The 15,363-nt window shown below is 26.3% G+C and overlaps 2 protein-coding genes across 3 annotated transcripts; one reads left to right on the forward strand and one right to left on the reverse strand.

Moving 5' to 3' along the window:
• Positions 1–3,209: 3,209 nt before the first annotated feature.
• Positions 3,210–6,868, forward strand: LOC115724975 (uncharacterized). The gene is made up of 8 exons (XM_030654363.2): positions 3,210–3,503; positions 3,594–3,718; positions 3,796–3,833; positions 4,352–4,462; positions 4,986–5,065; positions 6,168–6,204; positions 6,422–6,463; positions 6,554–6,868. Exons 1-8 carry the CDS (start codon positions 3,264–3,266, stop codon positions 6,622–6,624), a joined length of 744 nt encoding a protein of 247 aa, XP_030510223.1. The 5' UTR covers positions 3,210–3,263; the 3' UTR covers positions 6,625–6,868.
• Positions 6,869–7,010: 142 nt separating this feature from the next.
• On the reverse strand, positions 7,011–11,691 carry LOC115724974 (cinnamoyl-CoA reductase-like SNL6). Of its 2 annotated transcripts, none has more exons than XM_030654361.2 (6): positions 11,373–11,691; positions 11,109–11,272; positions 10,810–10,998; positions 7,933–8,086; positions 7,648–7,840; positions 7,011–7,211 (listed from the first exon to the last, which is right to left on the reverse strand). In XM_030654361.2, the coding sequence occupies exons 1-6, from the start codon at positions 11,488–11,490 to the stop codon at positions 7,124–7,126; spliced, it is 906 nt and encodes a 301-aa protein (XP_030510221.2). In that variant the 5' UTR covers positions 11,491–11,691; the 3' UTR covers positions 7,011–7,123. The 2 variants fall into 2 exon arrangements, with proteins under 2 accessions (XP_030510221.2, XP_060973727.1); XM_061117744.1 differs by having other exon boundaries at positions 7,011–7,215; positions 11,373–11,573.
• Positions 11,692–15,363: the final 3,672 nt, after the last annotated feature.

Below are 15,363 nucleotides of genomic sequence, written 5' to 3' on the forward strand. Positions count from 1 at the left end.
TCTACTATTAAGATTGAAGCTCCAAATCTACATTGGTTTGATTATGATGGACCAACTTTGTCATCTGGGGTTTTGGTTACTTCAACTAATAATAAGCTTGAAGCTCAAATAACTGTCCAAAATAGTTTTGATATAAATTTTTATCAAAAAATAAGGAATTTCTTAACTTATTTTGGTCATTGCAAATCATTGACTCTCAAATGTTTCAACACAAAGGTATATATGTCTCTACACTATATCAATATTTATCTTTCTTTATTTATAAATTTAATTATGATTTTTAACATATATATTCTTGTTCATAAATATGCAGCATTTGATATTTCCTGAGGAAGTTAAAGATGATTTATTTCCTCCATTGTGTGACCTAAAACATCTGAAAATAAAGATATTGAGGGAAAGTATATTGGGATATAACATTATGAAATTAATTGAGAGCTTGCTTTGGCTTGCTCCCTCTGTTGAGACTATATCAATATCATTATGTATTGCCTCGAAGAACACAAAAGTACATGAACAGCTTCAACCACCTCAATTTCTATTAAAGGTATATAAATTAATTTTCTTTTATATTACATTTTATTAATTTAATTTAAGTAAAAAATTACATATTTAATGGATTTTTATACAATTAAAAAATTATTATATGGAAAAAATAAAAAATGTGGAAAAAATAGTAAAAGTTAGCTCGTTACTTTTAAAAAAAAAATTCACACTATAAATTCTTTGAGTTTTAATTGAATTAATTGTTTAATACAGTTGGATCGCATTGATAAAATGGAAGAAGATGTATGGGAGTTGGAGGAATGTTGTGTTCAATATCTTGTGAAATGTTGGCGACATAATTTGACAAAAATTGAAGTTGTTGATGATTTTCAAGATTACGAAGAAAGGGCAATATTGCTACAAAATTATTTTATGGAAAATGTTGGAATAAAAGCAAATTTTCAATTTAATTTGCTAATTTAGGGATGATATTTTATATATCTATTATTTATATAGAATAATCACATCAAAACATCACTTGTTTTAGTTTTTTTCTTTATTTTTTTCCTCCATATTATTTACACATTATGTAATTTAATAATATATATATTATTCATTCAAATATTTTATCTCATTATCAATAATATTTTTATATTATAATTCATATATGATATCAAATATAATTATAATATGTTTTAAATAAATCATATTATTTTAAAAACTAAAATATAGATTAATATTTTAAATAAAAAAATTGTAAATAAATATCACTTTTTCACAAACCTCACAAACGACAACTCTTTATGCCAAAACGACAACATGATTGTTAAACAATAATTTAGTAATTGAAAAAAAAATGCATTGTTTTACACACTCAAATGTACTTATAGTCCTTAGTTGATTTTAAAAGCTTTTTTTTTTAATCTTTAAAAACACTTTTGATGTTGATTGTGTAACCATTGAATTTCATCTAATTCTATCTTTAATTTCATCAAGAAAAGTTTTATGAAAAGCTAATAACTTGTAGTTTAGCATGTTAAAGAAAAGAAATAAAATAATTATATTTGCACCTCAAAATGTATAAATTGCATATGCACCCTATTTTCTTAAAAAAAAATAATTTATTTTTTAAAATTTTAAAATTTCAAATTCCTTACAAAAAAAAAAATATATATAAAGTGATTGAAATTTATTCTGAATTTGTTTTACATGTTTATTTATTTATTTTTTTTGTCAAATGAATAAAATTAACTCTTTCTTATCTATTTATTAGAATAATACAAGATGAAAAAGAAGTGTTCTAATCACCAGGAAAAGTAGTGTTCCACAGTATTAAACCAATCTATGTTTAACACATCAATTAATTTTGTATTTATTAAAAATTTAAACCTTTAATTAAGTCAACAAAAATAGTTAATATATTAAAAAAAATTAAGTTAATTAACATGTTAAATTTAGATTAGTTTAATACAGTATGTGATACCATTTTTAAACAGATGATCTTGATTCACTCCTTACCGTTCCTACAACCTTGGGCCCACCTCAATGCTAACGTGTACGGTTCAGATTCACCAGTCATTATCTTAATATTAATATGTGAATTAGTATTTTTATCTTCGAATTTTGATATACTAAGGGCTCGTTTGGCACAGCTTTTGGAAAAGCTAAAAGCTGATTTTCAAAAAAGCTGTGACAAAAAGGTATTTGGTAAGCAGTTAAAAAACAGCTTATTGAAGAAATTATGGAAAAGCTACAGCTAAAAGCTAAAGCTGGTACAACCCAACTTTTAGAAAAAGCTGTTTTGATTAAAAGACTTTATAATAAATTATTTTTACTAAAAATTTATTTAATTATTTATTATATATTATAAAAAATAAAAATATTTTTTAAATGAAAAAATATTTAAAAATAAATAATATTTAAATTTCTAATTTTTTATTTTATTTTAAAAAATATTTTATATTTATATTTTTATTATTAACAAATAATATCAATTTATGTTTCTTATAAACTACAATTTTATCTTTTGCAAGTGATAAAAATATAATTTAAAAATATTAAAAATTATTTTTATCAAATGCATATAAATTTATACTATAGAAAAAAATAATTAAAAATATATAAAAAAATAAAAAATTTATATAACATATTTTTTTATATATATTTGTAATTATAATAAACTAGATTAAAATATTATCATTATTGTAATAGAATCTTAACAACTCACAACACTTTAAAAATTATAATTTACCAAACACTCACCTCAGCTTTTTTCCACAAGCTTCAATCGTTTTTTCCCACAAAGACAAATTTACAATCGTTTTTCCCTACAAAGACAACGTGCCAAACTGGCCCTAAATCATGACCCTGAACATTTAAGGTCATTCAAAATTTCTTTTAAACTATTTAGATTATTAATTTTTTTTTTTCTAATTTTAATTAGTAAAAAAAATCTAACATAAATAAAAGTTAAAAAATATGAGTTGGTAAATGTTAAATCTAAAGAATATAATTTAATACATAAATAATCACTCAATTATTAAAATTAAATTAAATTAAACAAAAATTCTTAAATTAAATAATCTCAAAATTTGTTAATGAATCAAAAAAAATTCAAAAAGATAATTTGGTACTTTATTATAGACAAAAGAATATCCTCCCGTTTATATTTAATTTCACAATATCCTACAAATATACCAAAAATATATATAAAAAGGTAAAAACCAAAACAAAGAAAAAAAAGATAATAAAATTAAAAAGAAAAAAAAAAGAGAAAAATGAGTTCGATTAGCAGAGGAATAGTTTGTGTGTGGCTCTGTAAACCCTCTCTTTCTTCTTCCTCACACTCACACTCTAAGCTTCTCAGCTTTAGCTCTCTCACACTCACTCCTCACTCTTCTTCCTCACCCCTCAAGGCTAATCCTACTATGGCCACCCCTGAAGGAGCTGCATCCTCCTCTTCCTCCGCTTCTGCTTCCTCCGCCATTGATTTTCTTTCCCTTTGTCATCGCCTTAAGGTGAGTTGATTATTATTATTATTATTATTATTATAACTGTTTTTGTTTTGGTAATGGAAGATGATTTGATTGTTTGTTTGTGTGTGTAAGACAACTAAGAGAGCTGGATGGGTGAAGAGAGATGTTAAGGATCCGGAATCTGTAGCTGATCATATGTATCGAATGGGTGTTATGGCTCTTATTGCTAAAGATATTCCTGGTGTTGATAGAGACAAGTTAGTGTTCATTTTTTACTGTTCTTGATGTGCTTTTGTTTTGTGAGACTCAGATTGTTGTTCTGGTACTGTTTCAGGTGTATTAAAATGGCTATTGTTCATGATATTGCTGAAGGTGAGATGCCACATTTTTAATTTTGAATGTGTAAATGCTTGTTCAAAACAAAATGATGTAAAGATTGAGATTTTTGCTCTTCTTTTTGTTGGGTTATGTGTTGTAATATAAAGTAAACATAATGTAAGTGATCTTTTGGGTTATGTGGCTTCCTATAAATGGTTGGCGGTTTTCTTTGATTATTATTAAAGTAAAATAAGTGAGATCCGATATTAAATTGCACCAGTAATGATATACACCTAATAAGGATGCTAGGCACTAGAGGTGCCCTTTAACATTTCTCAAAATAGAATGGTTATGATTGTTTTTGCAAGCAAGGAGAATGTGGATATTGATGATCATGATGAATTGGGATACTTGTCTTAATGGATAAAACAAAGGTTTGTTTGTGTATAAGCATGTTCTAGTATTGGCAAGTGGGCAAGTGTTTATAAAATTGATCGGTGCATTGTTGATGTGTTTCTTGTAAGTTTAAGCTCTTTAGTTAGGACTTATGTTGTTTTTCTTTATTGGGATAGCCATTGTTGGGGACATTACCCCTTCTGATGGGGTCTCAAAGACTGAGAAGAGCAGAAGAGAAAGAGAAGCACTTGATCAAATGTGCAAACTACTTGGTGGAGGATCAAGAGGTAATTCATTATATAAGAACGATTTCGTGCTCGAGCAGAAGTAATTGAGTGTCTGTTTGGATAATATGCTTTTGTTTATAGACATGCTTTGATTGCTTTTCACATTTGGATAGTAAAATAAGAGAAGCAAAATTTCATTTTTTTAAATAATTTTTCGATAGTCTATTTTAAAAGTACTCATAGCAAAAATTGGGAAAATCCGTAATGGTAACATCTAATATCTATTATTAGGAGATGATAAAAATAAGAAATATCAAAGTTGCATTAAAACTCAAAATCATTTCTTTTTCTTTTTTTCAAAGATCGTCTAAAACACTCCCCTAAGTGAGTGGTTTTGGGTCTATTGAAGAACTTTCAAATCCATGTCAAACATGCCCCTAAAGATTGTTATCCAAATGAACAAAATTGGAATATCTGAACTTTCAAAGCCATGTCAAACATGCCCCTAAAGATTACATAGCCTACATGGTAATATTAATTTTTTCTTGTTATCTGACCTCTTTATCTGAACTGCAATTGCCAGCTGAGGAAATAGGTGAACTATGGATGGAGTATGAACAAAATTCTTCACCAGAAGCTAAAATTGTCAAGGACTTTGATAAGGTGAGTAATAAATTTGTTTCATTTGTCTAATTCTCCTATAAAACTAAACTATTTATTTGAAATATAGTATTGATCTCATCATGTTAATAGTAGTATACATTCAGCTAATTATGATTTCCATTTAAATGATGCTTAGTATGATGAAAACTAGCTGCTTCCTAGGTCCTAGTGTCTTAATGACTGTGGTTTTTACAAATTAGTTAGATTGTTATAAAACATTAGAAAACGGTGTCCACACACATTATTCGTCTGAGTTTGCAAATATTACTTTTATATTATCTTGAAGTTTGTTTGGCTTGGTTTCGGAAACTAGCTTTCAGTCTCATAAGCCCAAAAGTAGATTTTGATAGGAAGTCAAGCTCACATGACTTGGCAAAGAAGAGCTTTGATAACACATTGAAGTGGAACCTTCTTATTTCCATATTTTCCCTAATCTTATGGAGTTTCTCTTGTGAAGTTAGCTATCCAAGCAGAGTATACATGAAAACCTTTTTCTTTTACTTCTCTTGGGTCTACTTGAACATGGAGAAAAGTCACTTTTGGTTATACATTAAAAAAAGATAAGTAAAAGTCATACATTTTAAATACACTATTTAAATGCTATGCTACTGTAAAAGTGTTTTTAGGATAAACTGAGATTTTTTTATTCAAGTGTTAATATGGAAACAGAATGTTCCATTGAAATCTCAACACTGTTTGTCTTATTATATTGATGCTTTTGTCAAAACCATGTTATTAGGGTGGCTTTATTAAAAAACCTTCTAAAAGGGCTTTAAGTTCAAGCCCAAACGTTTCTTTTTGGCTTAGAAAAAACCATGTCAAACAGGTCTGCATGTTAGATTTGGGATGTATAAACTATTCCCAATATGCCCACATTATCTTATTAACAGGGTAAAGCTTATGCTTGTTATCCCTTACGTGGTTTATAATATATTTTCAGACAATATACCATATTAGCAATTCTTAAAAGAATTGTTGGTATCTTTAAATGGATGATTGCACATCATTTCTATAATGGTATTTTGCCTTTTTTTAATTATTGATTTTGATTAATGCTTAATTCGAATGTTATCTAATATAAATAGTTTTATGTTCCATCCAGGTAGAGATGATACTTCAAGCTTTAGAATATGAAAATGGTGAGCCTTTTCTGCATATAATATCCTTATCATTTTATTCTCTTCATTTTCTTATCTGGTCTTTATTCTTAAGACAAGACAAGAATCATCACAAACTTCACTCTTACTCTTTCTGATGTCTCTAATTTATACCACTGAAATTTAATTACTGATTTAGATGGATAATTTTTCTACTCACACCCGAAACTAACGAAAACATATTTCTATCTTTTTGCAGAACAAGGAAAGGACTTGGATGAGTTTTTCCAGTCAACTGCTGGTATGAATAAAGAAAGGATTTAGATGAGTTTTTCTTTTCTAACCTTATTGATCTGTTGCTAAAGCTCATTTAATTTCAAACTCTGAACAGGGAAGTTCCAGACAGAATTAGGCAAGGCTTGGGCCTCAGAGATAGCATCAAGAAGAAAAAAGCAAGAATAATTTCTTGATTTAATTTCTTTTTTTCACTTTATCTTTAAATGACACTTTGAATCTTAGCCAACAAATTGATGCTACTGATGATGGAAAGTTAAAGGTTGTGGTTGCCTACCATGGCATTTAGCCAGTGGCTCCAGGAACTCTCAGGTAAAAGATTAGACAACCAAAGACTATTATATTACTCTACTAATAACTTTACATGTCACCAATAACCACTCACAATTCAGAATTTTGACTATTTGTTTTTGGGTGTGGCCACTTTCTTTCTTTCTTCATGTAGTAATAATAATAATATGAAAAATGAAAAAGGAAAATCAAATTCTGTTCATCTGTATTTGTACTATCATAGATTATTGTGATATTCCCCTAGAGATTCTAAAGTTGTTTACTTTTTATTTATTTCTTTCAATGAACCACATCTTGTTTTATTCAATATATAATATTATCATAAATATACATTCATTCATGAAAATGCATCAAGAAGAGTAACTCAATTGACTTTCTAGTAACAAGCAGTGCTCTCAACCAGCTTGTTTAGCTTTTTGGTTCTCAACCTCTCAGTAAAGACCTCACTCCCTTCACATGCATACCTGTATTAAACAATAAAATCAAACCATGATTTGAAACCCCATTATGCTACTGAAACAAAATATACCAAATAGGGATATTTGCGGCAAAATTCTCTTAATATTTGCAATTGTTACAAAAAAAGTGACGGTAAAAGTATCTTATCTTACGATTTTGTTGAAATTGTACTTTTTTTTAGCTGTTAAGTGGCAGTTCAGAAACACGTGGCGACATATTTTTTAGCTTATTTTATACATAGTCTAATAATATGTCGTCACGTGTTTCTGAATTGATACTTGATGGCCAAAAAAGGGTATGACTGTAACAAAATCGTAAGATAAAGTATTTTGCTGCTACTTTTTTTTACTAGGGTCATGTGTGTAACAATTGTAAATGTTAAGGGGGTTTTGCCGCAAATATCCCTTACCAAATATAAGGTTTTGTTATATGTTTTCTTACCTAGAAGGAATGGATATTAAGGGGCTCAACTTTTCTGCAAGCTTAACAGCTTCTTCCTCAGTATTCACTATCTGATTAAAGCAAAAGTATCTCCCACATGTAGATGAATCTTCCAAAGCTCTGATATGAACATCAACCAAAAAGTCCACATCTACAAATGCTAACACCCCATTCTCATACATCTGAGCAGCCCCTATATATATACCAAATTGAAGAGTGTTTGTTTGAGAAAGAAATCAACAGAAGTTGTAGTGAAGAGAATGTAATGTAGTTAGTTAGTTGTACCATTGAGATAAGATGTTGTTGAGAGTGGGTTTTGTTGAGTGACACATGGGCCAAGGACTAGGCCTGAGTTTATGGAAACCATGTTGACCATTCTGTCCATAGCTAAAGCCCAAGCAGCTTGTTCTGATAGTGTTTTTGCTAAAGCTTGCCACAACTACATATCATATTTTTACACAAAGATATAAAAGTTAGAGAAAAGAGAAAGGTCTAAACAATTACTATAACTGTTTGATTAAACCTGAAAAACTAATGGGAGCTTTAAAAATTTAATTTATTTTTTTATATGATAGTGTATATTGTAGTTATTTAAGATGTCCTGTAAAATTTTAAGAAATTCAAAATCATTTTTAATATAGAAAATAGTGTTCAAAATGTCTATTTCACACGAATAAAAAATAAAAAAAAAGCATGCATGTAATAGACTATTTAAATTTTATCTTTCAGATTGTAAAATTATAGAATTTTCCAAAACTAATAAGTTACATTCTTTGCATCTCTTATTTTTTTTTTTAATCATCAATAATCAATAGTGTTGGTATTATTTAACTTGTATTACTTTCATGCATATCTCTATCGAAATTCAATGCATCGATCATGATGGTGATGGTTTTGTTGTGTGTGCCACTAGCATGAATATTAAATAGGAAAAGGAATAAATCAATTTGAGTATTTGACAGAGGCACCCTATAAAAAGATCAAAATAATTTAAGCAAGAATGAATGACCCCAGCTTGAAAGGACTCTTTAACCATTCCTAAAAGGAAAGAAATTATTACATAGAAATCATAATCACATGATTTTTTGAGATTTAGAAATCATAAAGTGAAATGAAAAAATCTACAGTAGACCCCCCAATAGAGGTGTTTTGTACATTTTTTATTTGTAATTATTTATAAATTTTCAGAATATTTTAAATATTTTGTAGTGCTAAAAATAAAGTTTAAAATTCTATTAGATGTGTGATTGTTTATATATATATATAAATATATACACCACGTGATAGAAATTATTTTAACTTTAATTTGACACCAAATTATTTGAAATTTTTTAAAATTTTATAAGTATTAAATAATCATAATATACACGGTTATTGAAATATTTAATTGAAATTTTTTTCAATGTCGAAATAAATAAAAAAAAATATATCAAAACATTCTTTTTAAAGGAGTGCACAATAACTTAATCAAAAGATATTATGATGTTTTTTTTTTCATCACTAAAAAGATATTATGATGTATTTCATGAATGAATGTTTGCTATAATTATTATATTGAATAAAATATAAATCATACATACAAGGAAAAAAGAGATGTAGTATTTCTATAATTTAAAAACTATTATATATGCCCTATGAGGTAGAAATTATTATATAGAAATCATAATCACATGACTTGAGATATGAACTGTCTTGTCCACATGGAAAAATAAATGGGGAAAAGAACAGTTTCAAGATTTTTTTAGATTAAAGCAACAAAATTAGTTAAAGAAAAGCATTGAACATTACATGATGATTAGATTTTTATTAATTAATTAATTAATTTGTTGTGATTGCTATGCGATCATTTTCTCAATAATCAAGAAAATGAAAGTTCGATTAAGTCCAAATATAATTCAGGCTTTACTTCAAAATTATATAATTCCCCAATAAAATAAAATTGAATAATAGGATCAGTAGTATGTGGTGATGCACTAATAAACTAGTGGGATAATGCTCTTTGACTACCTTGGAAATCATCCCATCATAAACTTTTCGTTTTCACCCCTCAAAATTAAATAAGATGATTTATTAGAGTTTTTTTTTATTTAAAAATTAATTATTGGTGTAATGAAGTATCAAGTTTCATATAATTTAAAAAAATAACTTTTAAAAAAATTTACTAAACAATCTTAAAACGCTTTCTATAAAAGATACTGGACACTATTAGTACCTAATAACAATTCTCATAACTATATTCTTTCAAAATTCTTGAAAAAAAAAATCTCAAAATTGACATTTTCTTTTTTGTAGGAATACTAATCTATATTCACTAAATTAACTCTGTTTTAAAAAGTTAGTATAATTCAACTTGCGTGCTAATTAATAGGGAAATAATTTTAAAGGTTTTTTTTTTTCTATTTGAAAACCAAGATTAAACACAGTTGAAAACAGTTTCATACTTTCATGATTGCCTCAACAAGATTTATGCTTCTTAGCAAAAATTAACTATCTAAAACAACTACAATAATTAAATTTATATAGAGAGATGAGAAACTACAAGCTAGTACAGCATTACTATATTTTTTTTTTCTTTTTCAAATGTGATAAACTTATAAATATATATACTAGATTAATGTTAAGTGCAATAAACCTATAATTAGTATTTTTAATTAACTTCAATTAGGTGATGCTAAATGTAAGTTTAATTTTTTTTTTTAATTAAACAATGTATTTTTTTTCTAATAATTTATTGCTGTCAAATATTATTAATAATTAGTTTTATTTGTTGTATTTTTTTTTCTCTATTAAGTATTATAAAATTAAAAAATAAATTTAAAAATATCTACTTATTTTAAATTTAAATTAAAATTTCTTTATATAAAATATCAACATAATTTTTATTTTTAAATATATATAATAAAATTAAATTTTTTTTATATAAATATCTACATTATTTTTATTTTTAAATATATATAATAATATTATAAAATTAATAAAAAAATATTCTCATTATTAATAATATATTGTGTTAAAGTTAACGTAAAAAATTAAAAAAAAAAATAGCATTAAACCAAAAATTCCTTGACATAGATTTCAATTATTGATGTAAATACATATTTTCACAAATGAAATAAAATATAATGAAAGAAAAAAAGAAGAGAGAAGAAAATAAGGAAGCACCTTTAATTCTCTGCAAAAATCTTGGTTACTCCATGACCTCTCATCTATGTCAATCTCTGAAGAAATATTCTCTCTCCAAATTGCAGCAGTCAGAGATGAAGTGAACACAACTTTCTCAATACTCTCTGTTTGAGCACATGCTTCCACTACATTTATTGCTCCTCTTACTTCCCAATCCACTATTTTTTCCTGAACAAAAATTAATTTAAATCTTTTTATTAAATTAAAAAAAAAGACCCCAAAATGGATTAAAATGGATTATCTTTTGGTATTTGTTATAAGAATTAAAGAGAACTTACATCATAACCATCTGAACTATCTAAACAACAGAACAAACCAGTGCAGCCTTTCAAAGCCAAATGAATAGAATGATAGTCCAAAACATCAATAGTAAATATTGATAATCTTTCTTCATGAACTTTCTTTAATTCTGTAATTTCTTTCTCAATCTCACTTTCTAGTCCTGAAATTACAGTACAATACAATACCCAATTCAGAAAATTAATTAGTGAAAAACAAAAGGGTCATCAAGAAAAAGAGAGAGAAAATATAAAAAAGGTTACCATTTCTTTGTATAGCTGCATGAACTGTGTACCCTCTACTTAATAATCCTTTGAGAATCCAAAAACCCACGTAGGTTGATGCATCAAGAACACAAATACAATGTTTTTCATAATCCATTTTTGGTTTTTTGGTTTATAATTTGTGTGTTGGTTTATGAATATGATGTATTTATATATAGAGTTTTGAGATAATAAAAAGAGCCTAAAGTGGAATAGATGGGTATTGTGCTAGTGCTCGAAAAAGCTAGAGTTTGGTTGGTGAACTATTTGGTCTATATTGTTACACATTCCTAGCTACTTACCATCTTAAAAAACAACTTCTTTCTCACTTTTTCATTTTTTTTGTTGAACTGTATTTTTTTATTATTATTTTCAGAATATAGTTATGGAAAATTTTACAATACACCACATTGAAATGGGTATAAAAAATATTTAGTCTAATTTTTTTAATCATTTACATAGTAATTATTATCTGACAAAATTCTGAAAAATTCAAAAAAAAAAAAAAAAATTATCACATCAAAAGCAGGGTTTAAAGAGACTTTTTATTTTATACGAGTGTAACATAAATATTTTGAATATTGATTTTTATATTGTAAATCTAAATTTCTCAAAATTTTGCACTATGTCTTAAATAACTATAACGTACACGAGTATAAAAAAAATTTAAACTAAAAAATTCTTATAGATGCTGAAATGGTTAGGGTTGCATCAATGAAAAGAAAATCTACTGTATTCAAATTGATGTACCTTTCCTATCCCACCAATTATTTTAGTACACATCATTTATACCTATTTAATATATAATAACTTTGTTAACAAACTCTAAATTATATTAATACAGTAGAACCTCAATCCAAGAATATACTTGGGACCAAGTAAATTATATTCTAATTGAGAGGTTATAACTAAATAGAGTTACACTAGAAAAAAAAATTAAAAAAACAAAAAAATATCAATGTAATAATAATAACAATAAATAATCATTAATACTATATCATAATAGAAATATTTTAGAGTAAATATAATTTCATACATGTATTATAATTTAAAATAAAATTATTAATTTTACATAAATAAATTTACAAAATACATGTATATATTTTATTAAGATGTAATTATTCTTATATAGAGGTATACTTTGTTAATACGGGACTTAAAAAATATATAACTAATTACAATTTAGAGGTTATTCTTATTTATAACTGGCCTAAATCGGGACTTGATTTTTTTTATAACAAATTAGAGGTTATTCTTGAATAGAGTATTCTTAAATACAGATTCTATTGTATATATAAAATAGGTATAGATGATTTGTTTTGAAATAATTAGTGGGATAAGGAAAATATACCAAATTGAGGACAACAGATTTTTTTTTTTTTTTTTTTTTTTGCATCAGTGCACCATTTTAGTGAGATAAGCACCTATAATTATAATGAAAGTAGTTTGGGATTTGGGAAGAAAGAAGGGTAGGTTTATTATTAGTAATAATGTAAATTAAGTCGGTATTGGGGATGCATGTGTGTCCAACTCTGGTTTTATATGTTTGTAGAGTTCCAAACGTAACTTGTTTTTTTTCGCTTTGTTGCGCTGAAAAAATATGTGCAATCATCATTACTTTTTAAGTTGGTGATAACGTCCTCTTTTTTGGTTACCTTCCAAAACAAAAACGTGCTTAGTTAAAGAGATGAAACAACCATATTTTGGTTATTTTGGTAATCTATTTATAATAAGAGATATAAAAGGCATAGCATTATTTTAGTGGCATAAATACTCTATATTAATAGATTTGTTCCCTCAATAAAAAAAAAAAGATTTGTAATTTCGTCCAATTTCGGTATGAATTCCGGTCAGGGTCGGCTCAAACTTTGGGTAGTTTGAATTATTGCACAAGGCTCCTTATTTTGTTCATTTTTTTTAAAAGAAAAGACTTATTATTATTATTATACATAAAAAAAAAACATATCTTTAAAAGAAAAAGAAACAAAAAAATTAAATTGTGGTTTTAATGTACACGATTCTTTCTATAATAGACCTAATTTTAATCTTTTGTATAATGCCCCTAAAATGTTTGGGCAGGCCCTCACTTTAGTAGTGTCTTAAATTTGTATTTAGTTTTGAATTTGTTAAAAAAAAATAAAAGTAATATATACTATATGTTCCCATCTAGATTTACTAATTTTAAATTTCAGTCAGTCTTGTTTAATATACTAATGGACTTATGAATCAAGATCTTAGGTTAAAAAGTGGTGTGCTATACTGTGTTAAATCAATTAAAATTTAACATGTCAATTAATTTTTTACTTATAAAAAAATTAAACCTCAAATAAAGTCAACAAAAGTAATTAATATATTTAATATAAATTAAATTAGTTGATGTGTCAAATTTTGATAAATTTAACACACTATAGGACACCAATTTTCAATAAGGGATCTTAATTCATGGAGTTATACTTATGAAAGTTACAATTTTATTAATATTGCGTATTTATATGTTACTAAAAAAATATTAAATTTTTATCTAAAAAAAATACATTAAATTTATACCAATTTTAAACTCAAAATTTTATACACTTCTGTCTCAAATATCTTTATAATAATATTTGCATTGTTTTTTTTTTTTTAAAAGAGAATAATGTGTTTGTATTGGGTGCGGGTAAAAGATTCTTTCACATGGCAAAAAGTACATTTTTTTATGCATTGTATTGTTATTAATGGGATATTAATGTCATGTCGAGTAAATCTACTATACTGATGTTGATCATTCATCAAATTAAGTATTACAATCCTAATGAATGGTCATGATCCACTAACAAACGAACTATAAGATGTGATGTTGTGATGATAAAGATACTCAAAAGTCTAATTGCTAGGTGGAAAGAGTACACTAGGGATGGATGAAGTTGTTACCAAACTAATCTAATTTTGTTTAGGAGAAATATATTCACAAATTTTTAGAAATAACAAAATATGCCAACTAACAAATTAATACAAAATTTATTTTATTTTTTGGTATTAGGAAAATGGAGATTCAAATTCAAAATCTCTTGAAGTGTAGTATGTATCATTAGACTATATCTGTAACCTCGTTCATATAGTTTTTATTCATGATTAAACCAAATAAATATATTAAAAGAAATCTTTGATTTAATTTAAAGCCTTTTCTTTTTTAAGTTTATCATTTATTACTTTGTCCATAAATATGAAAACTAATTATAGATTTGGATTTTTTTTTTGACATAGTAATTAGAATCACTTATAAATTTACGATGAAAAAAATTCACAATCAGTGCAAGATCCTTCACCCTTCTCGAATCAAGATAACTCATCGTCTATTCAAAAATTATGCTTTGTCAAATACTACCCAATATAATTAAAGGTAATTAGAAATAACTACCCAATATTTTGGACAAATACTCATTGAATATTATAGGGGTATAATTACCTAATATCATTAATCATATAATTTTATTCAGTTCATTCCCAACAGATTCATGAGTTTTAGCTTAGGTTGCCAACTGTTTGTAGTTCTGTATGGTTTTTAACGGAAGCCCACTTGAGTTGGCAATCTACAATTCATGTCTTCATTATTTGCTTATTGTAAGCTATTTTGTCTACCATTGGTAATTTGATTGTTAACTAATACGGATACACTAAAATCTAAGTTGACCTGATATAACTATTGTACTCTCATGCCTAATTATATTTATTTCTATATTTTCGTTTGGTGGTATATATGTATATAACATGAGGCTGTTTTCAATACGATACATGTTTCGGTACTTTTTTCTTTTTAAACTGAATTGTGGTTGTTTTTCAATTGTATTTTTGTCAAATATGGAATTGTGTCAATATATAAATGTATCACATGTCGTGGTAGCTTACTAGACCCATAAGTGATAATTACATAGATGCCCTGTTCTTCATAACAGATATCTAGAAGATGATTATAGCTGGCTACTGCATACAGTTTACAAACCTAAAATATGGA

The sequence above is a fragment of the Cannabis sativa genome, chromosome 6 (genome assembly GCF_029168945.1).
Source record: "Cannabis sativa cultivar Pink pepper isolate KNU-18-1 chromosome 6, ASM2916894v1, whole genome shotgun sequence".
NCBI classification, from domain to species: domain Eukaryota; kingdom Viridiplantae; phylum Streptophyta; class Magnoliopsida; order Rosales; family Cannabaceae; genus Cannabis; species Cannabis sativa.